We start from the raw sequence: 14,713 nt of genomic DNA, 5'->3' as shown, positions 1-14,713 counted from the left end.
GAGAATGAAGAAAACAAGATACAAGGGAAAGATTAGTCCAAAGGACTAATGGACCACAGCTACCAAGGCCTCCACCAGACTGAGTCCAGCACAACTAGACGGTGCCCGGCTACTGCCACAGACTGCTCTTACAGGGATCACAATAAAGGGTCCCGGACAGATCTGGAGAAAAATGTAGAACAAAATTCTAACTCACAAAAAAAGACCAGACCTACTAGCATGACAGAGACTGGAGAAACCCCACGAGTATGGCCCCCGGCCACCCTTTCAGCTCAGTAATGAAATCACTTCCGAGGTTCACCCTTCAGCCAAAGATTAGACAGCCCCGTAAAACAAAGAGACTAAGGGGCACAATAGTCCAGGGACAAGGACTAGAAGGCAGGAGGGGACAGAAAAGCTGGTAATAGGGAACCCAGGTTCGAGAAGGGAGAGTGTTGACATGTCTTGGGGTTGTTAACCACTGTCATAAACCAATATGTGTACTAACTGTTTAATGAGAAACTATTTGTTCTATAAACCTTCATCTAAAGTACAAAAAGAAAAAAAAGAAATGGTGTTGAACTAAAATAGTGCTAAAGTTCCTTTCTGTTTTGAGAGTAAACAGACACCAGTAATCTGTCCTGAATTAAAAATTTGAAACACCTTCTTTATTCAGAATACATGCTATAATCACAAGTCAGCAAGTTAAATAAGAGGTGCCCCAAATATTCTCATACTTGCTAAAATGAACCAGGAGCTAGCTGTAGCTGCAGATGAAATGAGAGGAGGTGGATTTTTCTGGCAGGAGTGTCGCAGGCGGCAATGCTATCTGTGGTGTGCAACAGCCTTGGCATAGGATCAAGGTAATCCTTTCCCAGGGTGTGTCTTTAAGATCACACTTCTATAATGGGTGATCCATATTTCCCGTTTTATCCTGCTAAATTAGACTGGTGAACTTCAATATTATTTTAAATTCATATGTGTGTTGGCACGGAGAGGAGTAATGAGAACAGAAGCTTTTTAAAAAAGAGAGAACATTAAAAGGAAGACTCAAAAAGGTTTTGGTATCTATGTGATAACTATATCTATGTGAATCTTTTTACTTTAAATAGCCGAGTTTCCATGACACTATTTTAAGACAACAGAATAATGTAAGTACCAGATTTACTTAAGCTTCTATGAATAAAACTTCATTGTATGATCAGAAAGAGATGGAAAAAGTAAATCAGTGAGAAAGAGAGCAAAGACAGAGAGAGAGGGAGGAGAACATTACAAAAACATGCTTTTCAAACAGCTATGCACATATAAAATGCATATTTTAAGAGCTACCGTCTAAGTCCTCTAAAATTATATTTATTGTCAAAACAGATACAACTACATCACCTTTCTCCTTAAAGGGGCAATGACCTAGGGAAGAACATGTGAAAGTCACATACAAGTAAAAAGAAGCTTTCATTTCCTGTCTATTAAAAAAAATAGAAACTTTAGTGTTCCTTTCACTTGGTAAAAAATCACAAAGTCATTCAATATAAAACAAAGAAAGTTTAGCTCCCTCATGGGGGAATGGGAAAAAGAAAAGAAGTAGGTACTGTAGAAAGAAGAAGAAGAGATAGAAAGAATGACTAGGAAGAGAAAGAAGGATGAGAAAAGTGAAACATGTCAAATGGATAAATAAGAATAAGGAACACAAATGTTGCAAAAATGCAAATTTTAGTTCATTAAAAGGGGGATAAAACTTACTTTCTTCTAAACTTGATTTTCTTCCTATATCTCCATTGGTGACACCACCCTTTACCCAGTTACCATTAAAATCTGGAAGTCCTCAATCTAAAGCGAGCTCCAGCTTAGATCTAACTACCAGTTCACAACAAGTACAGGGGTAAAATGTCCAACTTCTCTCTTCTCTCTCGCGGCCTTCAACCACTAGTTTATTGGCAGTTTATTGAATACACTCTGCTGCCTTTTACTTCTGTGCCTTTTAACTATAATACCCCGTGTTTACAATCCCCTTTGCCAAACAAATCAGCATTTCACTCAGGAAGCCCTCCCTGTCTACACCCTCTTCTCTCTGTTCCCATAATGTCCTACGCTAATCGCTTGCACTGTTCCTAACCTAACACCACGGTTATCTTCGGGGTGACTGTCTTTCCCACCAGACCGTGACCTTTTCTGTTTTATCTTTATAAACTCAACGCCTAACACGGGGGGCGGGGGGGGGTCTGGCACTCTTGTTGTTGTTGGCTGCTGTTGAGTCAATTCTGACTCATGGCAACACCACATATGCAGAGTAGAACTGCTCTGCAGGGTTCCAAAGCTGTGACTTTTGGGGAGCAGATCACCAGGCCTGTCTTCCCAGGCACCTCTGGGTGGGTCTGAACCACCAATCTTTCGGATAGTAGTCAGTGTTTAACAGATTGTGCCACGAAAAATGTTCACTGATTGAGTTTTCAAGTAAATCTGAATATGTTAGGAGAGTTCCCATACTGGATAGGAGCTGTGAGCTATATATAGCTTCATGATATTCTTTTCATTTCTACACACATTCTTTCCTTTTTGCCAACTGACTGACTCTTTGTAAAGCTCTTTATAATACTTATCTATAGAGATACACGACTTTATAATTCACACAGGTAATTCTTTTTATGACTTTGTTAGTCAAGGCATAACCTGTGGTAGAAACACCATCAAAAAGGGCTTATTAGAAGGGTCCTAGTATTTAAATGACTTACTGAACACATCTCCTCTGGGTTTCTGAGGTTCTGTCTGTATCTTGTTGTCAACTGTAATCCCGCTTGGAGATGTACTGGAGGCTGGTACTATAGTTGTCAGTCTGGTGGGTGGCCTTTTTGGGGGTGTTGGTGGTGGAGGTGTTCTGAACTCTGTTGATGGTGGTAGGGGCAGGGGTAGGGTAGGCTGTGGCGTTGGCTTTGGTGTAGATCTTGTTGCTGGCTTAGAAGTGGGCCTGTTGGTAATGACAGGAGGAATATATGGTGTCTTCAGTGGCCATCTAGTACTTCCAGCATCAGGAATCCAATTACTGTGTCCTCCATCACCCTTGAGAACAGTACCATTTCCCTTTGGTACATGAATTGGACCTGAAGGTTCAATCATGACTTTTGGAATATCTGAAAGAGTCAAAAGATTTAAATCAATGTTTTTACTTCCTAGAAAATTAAAACAGAAAACTAAAAAACACTCAAATAAATCCCATGACAACTAGGCTGCTTTTCACATTTAGAATATTCCCCTACTGTCAGCCAGGATGTTTTCCAAATAACAAAAACATGTGCATGTGTATTATACACACACACACACACACACACACACACACACGGGATACCAAAAAACCAAACCAAACCCACTGCTGTCAAATTGATTCTTACATATACAAATGTGCGTGTGTGTGTATATATACATATATATATACATTCATACACACACTAGCACATAGTCATCCATTGTTGTGTGCCGTCAAGTTGAATCTGACTCATAGCGACCCTATATGACACAGTAGAACTGCCCCATAGGGTTTCCAAGGAGCGGCCGGTGGATTTAAACCACTGACCTTTTGGTTAGCAGCCTGAGTTCTTAACCACTATGCCACCAGGGCTCCAATTCTGTTCTACAGGGTCACTATGAGTCCGAATTGATTCGATGGCAATAGGTTTGGTTTATTCATCCGTTAGATGTATGCAAAAAATATATTGGTGTTTCTGTAATGAATATGCATTATTTGAAAAACAAAAAGTTTTAAATATTTATAAAGTGGAAATCTACATCAGAAAGTAGGAAAAGAAGGGGTTTATCTGAACCATGAATATGATGACTTGAAAATAGTTTCTAAAACCAATCAACAATCAATGATTTTTAAAATGCACCGTGGGGCAGAGACATTCTAAATTTTTGTTGTTGTTGTTTTTTAACATGAGAAATAGAGAGAGAGAAAGTCTATGTTAAGTATCCCTATGCTATCTGTATATTATCAAATCATGTTTAGAATTATCTGGACTAATTTTTTTCTCATTTGCACTTCATGTAAATTCAACTCATGCAAAAGCACTTTGATTTAAAGTTCTACATATTGTTTTATAGTTTGTCTTCCTTCACCCTTACTAATTTATACAATTGCTTTTAAAAAAGAAATTTTCAGAGTCACCAAGATCATCTGTGGAATCTTCCCTCAATAATCTTTACCAAAAAGAATCAATATTTAATCTGCCTGTGATGATATACTCCAGACCGAGAAGTATGTGTGACTCTTCAAAAATCTTTTAATCCCCATGGGTCTATGCCTAACGATTTTCAGTAAATATTTTACTCAGGAGATTTTAAACATTGTCTATTGCCACATGAAATGCATGCTTAATTGTGGCCTTTGGTTTATACATTTTTCACGTTTCTCTACTAACATAGCCACTACTCCAAATATAGTTTATAAAAATTTAAAAAGCAAAAGAGCTTTGAAAGTAGAGAAAATAAATATGAGAATGATTTTCTTCACAGTAGAGTTGGGAGACAAAAAAACAGATGAACAAAAAATGTAGACTATATTCCGATTAATCCACCACCTAGAAGCTAATGCCAATGACAAACTAATATTTATTTCTGATTGTTAACAAAATCAAATTCTCAGGAAGGGCTCTACTATTCCTTTCTAGCTAAAGAAAAGCTAAGGAGAGATTTTCAAGAAGTAAATTTGAATGCCTTTAAAATTAGAATGTATTACTGAATTTTTACTTTTTAAAAATACCTGAGCTAGTGATTTATTGTCTGTGGAAAGCACAGACTAATACCACTACCGGCGAAGCTTCTACTTCTTTTATAAATAACCTTGTTTCTTGTCTTCCCTCACAATGGCCTTAGTGTAATCCTGTACTTCCTGCTGCAACTTAGAGCCTGGAGAGAAGTATTACTCACACACGCATCTCAGTCCATCGCCCTGGTATCCATCTTTACATTTACACTTGTAGGATCCGTGTACGTTGTAACATCGAGCAAAGGTGCTGCACCGATGTCGACCAAGGGCACATTCATCTATATCTGCATCAGAAAGTAGGGGAAGAAAGGTTTATTTGGGAGATGAATATGATGACCTGAAAATAGTTTCAAAACTCAATTCTTCATTTTTATTTTTGCAATGTGAAGGCCCATGTAACTGTTTAACGCCAATACCCTCCCCGACCGCTGACATCCCAGCCAACACGACAGTTAAGGCACCACAGGGAGCATTATGAGAAGAAACAACGCAGAGTAATTGTTGGGTTTTATTACCATGACATTGGTATTTGCCTCCAATGTACATGAGGTCGAAGCCTTTATGACACTTGCAGATGTAGCTCCCAAAAGTGTTGACACACTGCCTGAATCTAGGACAGGAAGCTCTTCCAGTAACACATTCATCAACATCTAGAAACATAAATCAATTACATCTTAGGAAGAGCAATGGCATGTTCAGATGGACCGGACTGTCAAACAAGTAACAACTATCTGCAAACGGTTGTCTGTCATGTAGTAAGCTGATCATAATTGTTATCCAGCTGGTTGCCCCCCACCACGACTTAAGTTCTACATTTTCAAAATTCAACTCATCACTGGATCTACGCTGTTCTTCTTCTCTTGCGCCCTGTCTCAGCACGTACTGCACCTGTATCCACCTAGTTGCTTGAACTATAAACACGAGTCATCCTTGCCAACACTCTTTCCCTTAACTCCCAAATCACGAAGTCCAGTTAATTCTACCTCAGAGAAGTTATTTGAATCCATCTACTCTTCTCTTCATTCACTACCACTACCCTAGTCCAGGCCACCATCTCCGGGGATAGACTATTTATTACAAGAGCCTCCAAACTGGTCTCTTTGCTGCCAATCTTACCCCTCCGAAGCAGGCTCGAACCTACGATCAAAATGATTTTGTTAAAATGGAAGATCAGGGAATCATGACTATGCTTAATGGTTTCTACTTTATGAATTAAATCCACATGCCTCACCATGTCCTTGAAGGCCCTGCAATGTGACCCCTATCTACCTCACCTGTTGTATTTAAGCCACTGGCCCTCAGACTACACTCTGCCTTCAGCCAAGCTCTCTCTCACGCAGTGCCCTGTTTGGCTGGTTCTTCACACAACTTATCCTCTAGGTCTTACTTTAGGGCTTTCCTTGATCATTGTTTTCTAAAGTGGACCCTTCCTGTTTTTCTCTCTCTTAGTGCCTCATGTTAACCATTAATATAATTTGCAATTTTATCAGGTATTTGTTTCTTTTCTGTCTCCCTTTATTAGAATATCAGCTTTGCGAGGATCAAAATCTTGTCTGCTTTTTCCATTACGGTATATACCTAGCCAAGAACAGTGTCTGGAATTTAGGCCAAAAAACCAAAAAAACCAAACTCGCTGCCATTGAGCCAATTCCAACTCGTAGTGATCCTATAGGACAGAGCAGAACTGCCCTGTAGGGCTTCCTAAGCTGTAATCATTATGGAAGCGGAGTGCAACATCTTTTTCCCGCAGAATGGCTAGTGGGTTCAAACTGCTGAAAAGCAGCAGAGTGCTTTAACCACTGTGCCACCAGGGTGCCTTTGCCTAAGATTACATATCTAATAAACAGTAGACCAGGTCTAAAACCAAAGCCCAGACTCTTAACTACTGTCTTCCTAACTAACAAGGAAGAAATAATAATAATCCTGTAGCACAACACATACAACGTAGCCCTATTTATTGGTTCAGCTTCATCACTCATCTCTCCCCTTTGCCCCTTACATTCCATATATACTGAGTCTGCCATGTTTCCCTAAACAATGTCCTCCCTTGAACTTTAGCGGCTTTGCACATATGGTTCCCTCTGCCTGAAGCTTTTGCCTGTCAGTCATCCTTAGGGAAGCAAGTTTCTATGGGCCATTAACAGACAGATCCTCTAAAGGATAGCTAACCACCTGACCTGATACAAGTAACTGCCTTTTTTCCTTACTCCCATCAGTATTCACCTTCTTCCTTTATCTAAGAGTGGCTGCTGATGGACATGCTGATTTTACTACTCACCGACACAGGTCCTCCCATCAGGAGCCAGCTGTAGGCCAGGAGAGGGGCACTGACACCGAATCTGTCCTTTGACAACATCACAGCCATACTGACAGTTTGCCATGGAGCACGTCAGGGCACCTGGAAGCAGAGTGTCTGGCTGACTCAGAGGGATAGGGAACAGACTCTGCAATTGAAAGAACTATGTTCTTCTCTTTTCCTGAAATTAGTGACACTGAATCAACAATGAAGACAAAAAGGCCTCAAGTATACAACATTCTAAAGACAGCCAAAAAATAGAGGAGGAAGACAGAAAAAATACCACCAGGGATGATTAAGAAGTGCATCAGCTTTGCTATTCTCTGGGGGAGACCTCTAATACTTTTGGTGGAATTAAAAGAGAAATTTAAAAACTTATCCTGCACAGATTATATGGAAATTTTTCCAGTGGTCAAGGACACTTGAGAATTGGGGTATTTTTCCAGCTTATTCAAGCTAAATGTTGTTCTTAACCACAACATTCAAGTAAGGTCTCAACCGCCCATTAAACTACTCCAGAGGACAGGGGGCGATTTACTACGGAGTTTTACTATGGCGTTGCACAATGTTAAAAGATTCTAGCATCACTGCCACACGTTATTAAACGCGTACTCACACCATTCCAAAAAATTCCATGCTCTGTTCATGCAATGCTAAATAAGATTAGCCAACCTTTTTATGTTATAAAATGCAACGGTTAACTGATAATTCAGTGACAATAAAAATCAAGTCACCAACAATGATATGCCATGTAAACACAACTTCCATTCAATGTTTGGCCTGCAGAGAATTTTAGGGCACTGTTCATCTTATAAACACACTCAAATGATAGTAGGAACACCAAAGATACACATAAAATCTACTTTGCTTATAGTATAGGCGTTTATCTTTTTTCATTCAAAGTAGGTATTTTTTCAGATAAGAGAAGTAACTTAATCTTTAGACCATTATAAAGAAATGTAAAAATGGAAGAGATATTTATGAATGATTTACAATCATTCAACACATTTGATGGATTTTCTACAGCAAACAGAGTGTGCATCTTTATGAGTAGCACAAAATTGCCCAAAGAGTCACTAATGTTCTTTTTCTATCTGGAATAATTTACTCTATGTCCAGGTAAAAGACAGGGAAAATTATGTTGGTAAAGACATGAGGAAATACACTTAGTCTTGTTGTTTGTGTTCTAAATACCATTTAACATTGGCACCCACAGTAAACGAACACTATACATCTAAAATGAACATCTCTTATTTTGATTTTCATTTCTTTAGGCATGCATATAAACACATGTACACATCCTGTTTAGGAGGCCTGGGAGGCCATTTTCACAAAGGCAGGTTACCAGAACGCAGCATGAAATCAAGCCCAAAGCACTTGTAAAACAGTTAAGACTCTCGACATACTTGAGCAAGACCCATCCGGCATGAGCATATATCCGTTGAGACAATAACACTTGTAGCTGCCGTAAGTGTTCATACACCTGTGCTTACAGGGCCGCGGCTTCAGGCCACACTCGTTTAGATCTGAAAAGAACAGGGGTGGAAGTGGAAAAATCACAAAACCTCAGCACTACTGTAAAACATTCAAAACACTTCTCTATATTGAAGACTAAGTCAGAAAAGTGGGCTAAGCTATAGTAAAATGTTAGTTATACAAGAGATAAATCCTGTTCAAGCAATCTTAATTTGAGTATCGGTTATACTAGGGGCGACCAAAAGTTTTCTATCCTTGGTGACCTAAAGCCTTATAACAATGAGAAGGTCTTATGGATTTCTGAGGCTTAAATTTTGTGGTACACGTGATCTCTGTCCAGACAGGACTACCTTGTCATCCCTAGAAAGAGCAGCATACTAACTCCCTCATGGGTGTTGCTGTTGTTATGTGCCATTGAGTCAATTTTCGACTCATAGCAACCCTGTGTGACAGAATAGAACTGTCCGCATAGGATCTTCTAGGCCTCGTGGTGCAGTAGTTAAGCACTTGGCTGCTAACTGAAAGGTCAGCGATTCCAACCCACCAGCCCTCCACTGGAGAAAGATGTGCCAGTCTGCTTCAGTAAGGACCACAGCCTTGGAAACCCTATAGGGCAGTTCTACTCTGTCAGATAGGGTCGCCATTAGTTGGAATTGACTGGATGGCAAAGGGTAATCTTTACAGGACCAGAAATCCAGGTTTTTCTTCGAGGAGTCACTGGACGGGTTTGAACCACCAATCTTTCAGTTAGCACCAAAGCACATAACTATTGTGCCTCCAGCGATCCTCAAATCATCTCTCTGACTGACAATATCCTTAAAATATCTGGGTTACTTCTAGATTCACTCTAGGCAATGTGATCTTACTCTGTCAGTATCTTTCTTTCTCTGTTTAAACATGATATCACATGAGCCTATTTTACTTTACAGGAAGTATACAGATTTTAAAACATTAGAATGCTTTGACCTTCCCAAAGGAAACTTTATTTTCAGAGAGTAAGAGCTGCATGAAATTGAGTGACCGTTATCGTGGTCTTTCTCGCTCAGTCCTGTAGACTATATACTGTTTCAGATTAAAAAAGGAAACTTCAGTTTCTTACTTTAGTAATGCCTTCAAATCACAAATGAACTAAAAAAAAAAAAAGTCCCTTCAACAGATTTTCATTCATTTATTTCATTTCATTAAGGAGGACATATAGAAATACTAATGGATAATAAATAATACTCTATGATTATGCACTTTGGGTTTACTGGTTTAAATATCAATGTTAAATGAATTAGTGAACTTCTCATCATGAAGGATTTTCAATCCATGTGGAGCGCTGCCTCAAGTGAACATAAAACTCATAATGACAAACACTGAAATAGTAATGCGCAAAATACAGACTTCATTAAACAGAAACGTGACATGTTTATTTTGTCTAGAACCACCTGATTACCATAATTTAATTGTCTAATTTATCTGTATCATTGAATCAGAAATACAGATTATAAAATATCTAGTTACGTAGTTGTTCCCAAATTAAATCAAATTTAAATCTGATCTCCTCATTTATTAGAACCCTATATATTTCATTGAACTAAACCAGCAGGTTATGTTTTAAAATCACCAGAAAATTATTGCATCTAAAATTTTTTCATACCCTACTGACTTTCTAACTTAATTCTTTTTTCTACCTGTGCCGTAACTGGAAGCAGATCCCTAGCTGAGTGCAACTTTAGAAAGGTGAAATGAATAAACCAGATACCTGTGTTATCTCCGATGCTTCTCTTCAATTCTCTACTTTACTGTCTCTTGCTCAGTCAAGGGTATTCACATTAAAACCACATTTAAAAACATTTCAGAAGAAATTTTTCCTCATAGAAGGTACTTTGCAGATTACACTATCAACAAAAATTTGATTTCTCCCTCTATTAAGTAAAGTAAAAATTTTTACTCAAGGAAGAAAGACTGAGAAATTCTATCACCTTCCCATATTCTTCTACCTTGTATTTCAATACTTACTGAAAGTTAGAGACAGAAAATCCTTTCTCAGTTTTGAAGAGGAGTTAATCATCATTTCTAATACAGCACACCTGGTTTTGATAAATCTCTGAATTGTATAATAGCAAATACTATTTAAATCTGCATACATTGTTAGAGAAAGGTTTTGTGTTTTAACTATTTTTCTGCACTAAACAAAAACAAAGCAGTAGAACAAAACTACACAGTAAGATTGAGTTTGACATCTCAAGGGAGGAATAGTGGTAGATATAAAATAACTGTGCATGAAGAACCCTTATGATTATTTTTAAAGAACCATAGAAACTTTTGTGGGTTCCTAACGATACATAGTAAATGGTCAGAGGAGTACAGCTCCAGGCAGCTTATAAAAAAAGATATTAATGCTGATGGAAATACCATCAGATACCTTATCAGTGGACTAAAGCTGAACCCAGCTGATGCAGCTCTTCCACAACCTGGCTCCGGACTTGGAATAAAGGGCCCCTTAGGATTGCTTTGTGGGGTCTTCATGACCTAAACTGAGGCTGCTTGTGGTCTTAGAAACCTGCTTCAACCCAAATTTTTCCTTGCCTTCCCATGGTAAAAGTACTTTGGAGTAAAAGATTGTGATATTGAAAAAAAAAAAGAGAGATAAGGTGTCATCATGCCCCAAAAAACTGGGAATCACTCTGAAATAATACGGAAAGGGAAATAAACATGCAACCTTCAATGGGTAAATGTAGAGACGTTTTGTTGGCAAAATGTTCTTCTCTTTATTATTAAAATGGCACCGAAGTATTAAAATGCATTGACAGCAATTTGAGGGAACTGTACTCCAACAACTGTTGATGGGCTGGATGATACTCCTTGACAGCTGGCCAGTGTTGATCTCCCCCCGGCTGCCATTATTTCCCCATCTGGCACAGGCACGTGTCTCCTACAAACTTCACAACGACCGTTACAAAGACCTCTGCAGAAATTATGAAATAGGATCCACAGTCATCCCTGATTATCAATATTTATCAGATATTGGACTTCTCACTACAGCAGGGAGCTTTAAAGGATGAAAAGCATCTGGAGAGCTGGTAAACCTCTTTTTCTTCAATATTCTTCAGAGTTTCTATTCTATGATTATTATACCTTATTTTCTTATTGACCTAATGCCTTATAAAGTTGAGTTAGTATGTGCTGCTCCCAATAACTGCTGTATTCTTTATCGCAATCTGTTGGAGTACAGCTCTAGTAACACCTGTGTTACCATATTAAGTCAGAAATTCAAAAATGGTATTTCCAAATTATAGTGAACTGCTCCCATATTAATAAGCAGAACAACAGTAGGAACATGAAAACCCTCCTGATGACACTGTCTCAAATCAATCCTAAAAGGTGATCAGAGAACCTAGGAAAGAACATTTTAGTTGTTTTCTTTTCTTTTTTTTTTAAGTTTACTTTATTCTTATTATTTCTTTGGCAGCTTATAAGGAAAATTAATTATCAGGAAATTATAACGAATTATAAGGAAAATCTACAATGAAAAGATATTTAGTGAAATCCATCATGTACCTCTTATCATTCCAAAAGACAGAACTTTACAGTTAAACCATTTATATGCAAATGCTATAATTATGCAACACAATGCTTAAAGAGCAGGTATTACAATGAGGAGTACATTTAAGCAGGTTGGTGGATTTGGGAGCTTGGCAGGGGTGCAGGGAGGGGGTGGTGGAGAGAAGACAGCTAGTCCAGAACAGAAATGCAAGCTGCATAGCATTATTATTACATTTCAGGAAAAAAAGAACCAGAAATTTTGTTAACATGCAGATCACTGAAAATTAGCTTGAAAAATCTTGAAGAGATTAAAATCTTGAATAAAATAACCCAGTGGGTTCGTAAGGAAAATAATCTTTCATTGATTTTAATGCATTTGGACTATTTTTCCCTTTGAGGCTTACACTAAGCAACAATTCAGAAATCTAAGCTCATAAATTTTATCTGACTAAAGTGGAAGGCATAGACAAACAGATGTCAATATGTCAACTGTCATTATTTCTATTCTATATCAATGACTCAGAAGCTAGTATCGTTGCCCTAATCCCTTGTGTAGAAGAGACATAAATGCATCAAGTTCCCTATCAGCAGAGAGACAGTAATTAATAATTTAATCTATTTTAATTCAGTCATTCTAAGTTCCTAAATCTGTAAGTCGATGAGAGATATACTCCCTTAGAAGAAGAATTATAAAATAATGCTACCAACTTATTTTTCTGTAAAACTTTCCAGCATAATGCAGAAATTATTTTCAGTGTTCTGATTTTAACACCAACCCTGCATTCAAGTAAGGCAGGCATTACTCTCTCCCTACTGTTATAGATTACATTCCTAAAACCCAACTACATTAAATGGCTTACTCACAATTATGCAGCTAATTAAGGGCTGTACTGGAATCAGAAATCAAGCTTTCTAACATTACAAAATGTACACCAAAGGAAAGAAGCGGATGTAACCTTGGTTTCCAGATAATTTAAACTCTACACCCCAGATAGATGGTCGTGGGAAAACAAGACTTGGTAAAAAAATCTGCTCGGTAAAAGCCATCAAAACCCCAGTCTCGGTTGCTTTGGAATTCCTGACTTCTGTTACATATGAAAACAAAAGTTATTTTGCATATCTGATTTTTAGAATATGCGAGAACCCCAGAAAAGAAGAGGAAGAGCAACGATGCTTGATGTATTGACAGAACAGTGGAGGCTTCCAGGCTTTCAGGAGCACAGAGAATCAGCACCAGGGGGCAATTCCTGCTGCTTGCTTCACATGCTCAGGATGCTGAAGACTGGGTGCTCCTGGGCTAGTCTTCCACATGTGCAAGAAGGGACATAACTGCAAGAAGCCGTGCAGGTGGAAGGGGCAGACCACCTATGACAATGCACGCTCACCCCTGGAAGGTAAACTTGTGGCTTGATGATCCGAGGGTTGGAAAAGAGGCGGTTCACTGCCTTGGTCGAGAGGAGTTGGGTAGAAGAGTTCGTCTTCACACCAGGAAGAAGGTAATAGGAGACAACTTTGAACTGATGTCATTTTTAGCCCTAAAAATCTTTATAAGTATATATTAAACCATTACAGAAAGTGGTTGGCATTTAAAAAGAATGCGTTTAGATCATTTACAAAAAAAAAAAATTACTTTCCAGTTCTTTTGGTCTTTCATTTTTTAATTTTCCTAAAATCTCTCACTGCCATCTTTCTACCTAAGAAGACACGTGCACATTACAAGTTACCAATTCATGATTTGCATACCAATTTTAAAAGACATTAAAAAAAAGCATGATGATTTTTAAAAGAATGCTTTTAGTCATCGATAGAAGACTCAGTTAAAAAAAGAAATTATACAAATACTGGTTACAATCAATCTGTTCTATTTAGGGACCTTGAGGCCTTAATGGACTAACTTATGATTTTTCCTGTATTATTATATTGCACAGTAATACAACGGTACAATAGTTTATAACACTCCAAAATTATGGAGAAATTTATGATTTGCATAAAGACCTTATTTAAATAAATAACATGATAGATCATCAAGAATTTCAGTCAAATGTAAGAACTTATGCTACATTTAGGTAGCACTTAATAAGAATATACATAAGAAGTGTTGTGCTAAAAATATTAACTGTTGCCATTATTAGCTTACCAAAATCTATAAGATGGGTGAGAATCAAAGTTGAGAAACAATAAATCAATCACATGCTGTTTCAAGGCATTAGCAGCCAGTTAAACTTCCAAATGAAATGAACACTGGTTTCTAGGGTTGAAACTACACATTTTTCAAAAAATCAGGCTGTCAGCAACAACCTTAATATTAGGGTTAGGTATTTAGACTGTTGTACTTAAGACAGCCATCAGCTTTCAGATTTAACTAGTCCGCCAAAGTTGACTAGCTCTGTGCTACAAGACACCAATTCTTTTCTTGGGATGAGGAATTCAATCTATGAAACATAAACCTTGTGAAAACAGCAGTAATTGAGATTGGTAAATTGTTTTTTCTGAAATTTACAACACATGCTGTGAATTCAAAAGAATAATTCTTTCATTCCCCAAAACATGCAATGATATGATATTTTACATGCTAATGATCACTCCCCAGTGGAAAAGCTATATAACAGTATTCTTTTTCTGGCTGGGGGTGGATAGGGGATTTGTATACATACGAAGACTCAAAGAGAGGGAAA

General features: G+C 37.9%; 1 protein-coding gene across 6 annotated transcripts in view; it reads right to left on the bottom strand.

Annotated features, from left to right (window-relative positions):
* NPNT (nephronectin) overlaps positions 1 to 14,713 on the bottom strand; it is an 80,217-nt gene that overhangs the window by 25,950 nt on the left and 39,554 nt on the right. For 3 of the 6 annotated variants that reach the window (XM_004380208.1, XM_004380210.2, XM_023734771.1), the window contains exons 5-10: positions 13,424 to 13,516; positions 8,438 to 8,557; positions 7,014 to 7,133; positions 5,251 to 5,385; positions 4,897 to 5,019; positions 2,709 to 3,104 (exon numbers count right to left, since the gene is read on the bottom strand). In XM_004380208.1, the coding sequence (XP_004380265.1) occupies positions 2,709 to 3,104; positions 4,897 to 5,019; positions 5,251 to 5,385; positions 7,014 to 7,133; positions 8,438 to 8,557; positions 13,424 to 13,516 (987 nt within the window). The remainder of the gene's footprint in view (positions 1 to 2,708; positions 3,105 to 4,896; positions 5,020 to 5,250; positions 5,386 to 7,013; positions 7,134 to 8,437; positions 8,558 to 13,423; positions 13,517 to 14,713) is intronic. The other 3 variants (XM_004380212.1, XM_004380209.1, XM_004380211.1) reach the window with 1 other exon arrangement.

The sequence above is a fragment of the Trichechus manatus genome, unplaced genomic scaffold, assembly GCF_000243295.1.
Source record: "Trichechus manatus latirostris isolate Lorelei unplaced genomic scaffold, TriManLat1.0 scaffold00071, whole genome shotgun sequence".
Classification (NCBI taxonomy): domain Eukaryota; kingdom Metazoa; phylum Chordata; class Mammalia; order Sirenia; family Trichechidae; genus Trichechus; species Trichechus manatus.
The sequence above is the reverse complement of the archived record's forward strand: the minus strand, read 5'-3'. Positions and strand labels throughout refer to the sequence as shown.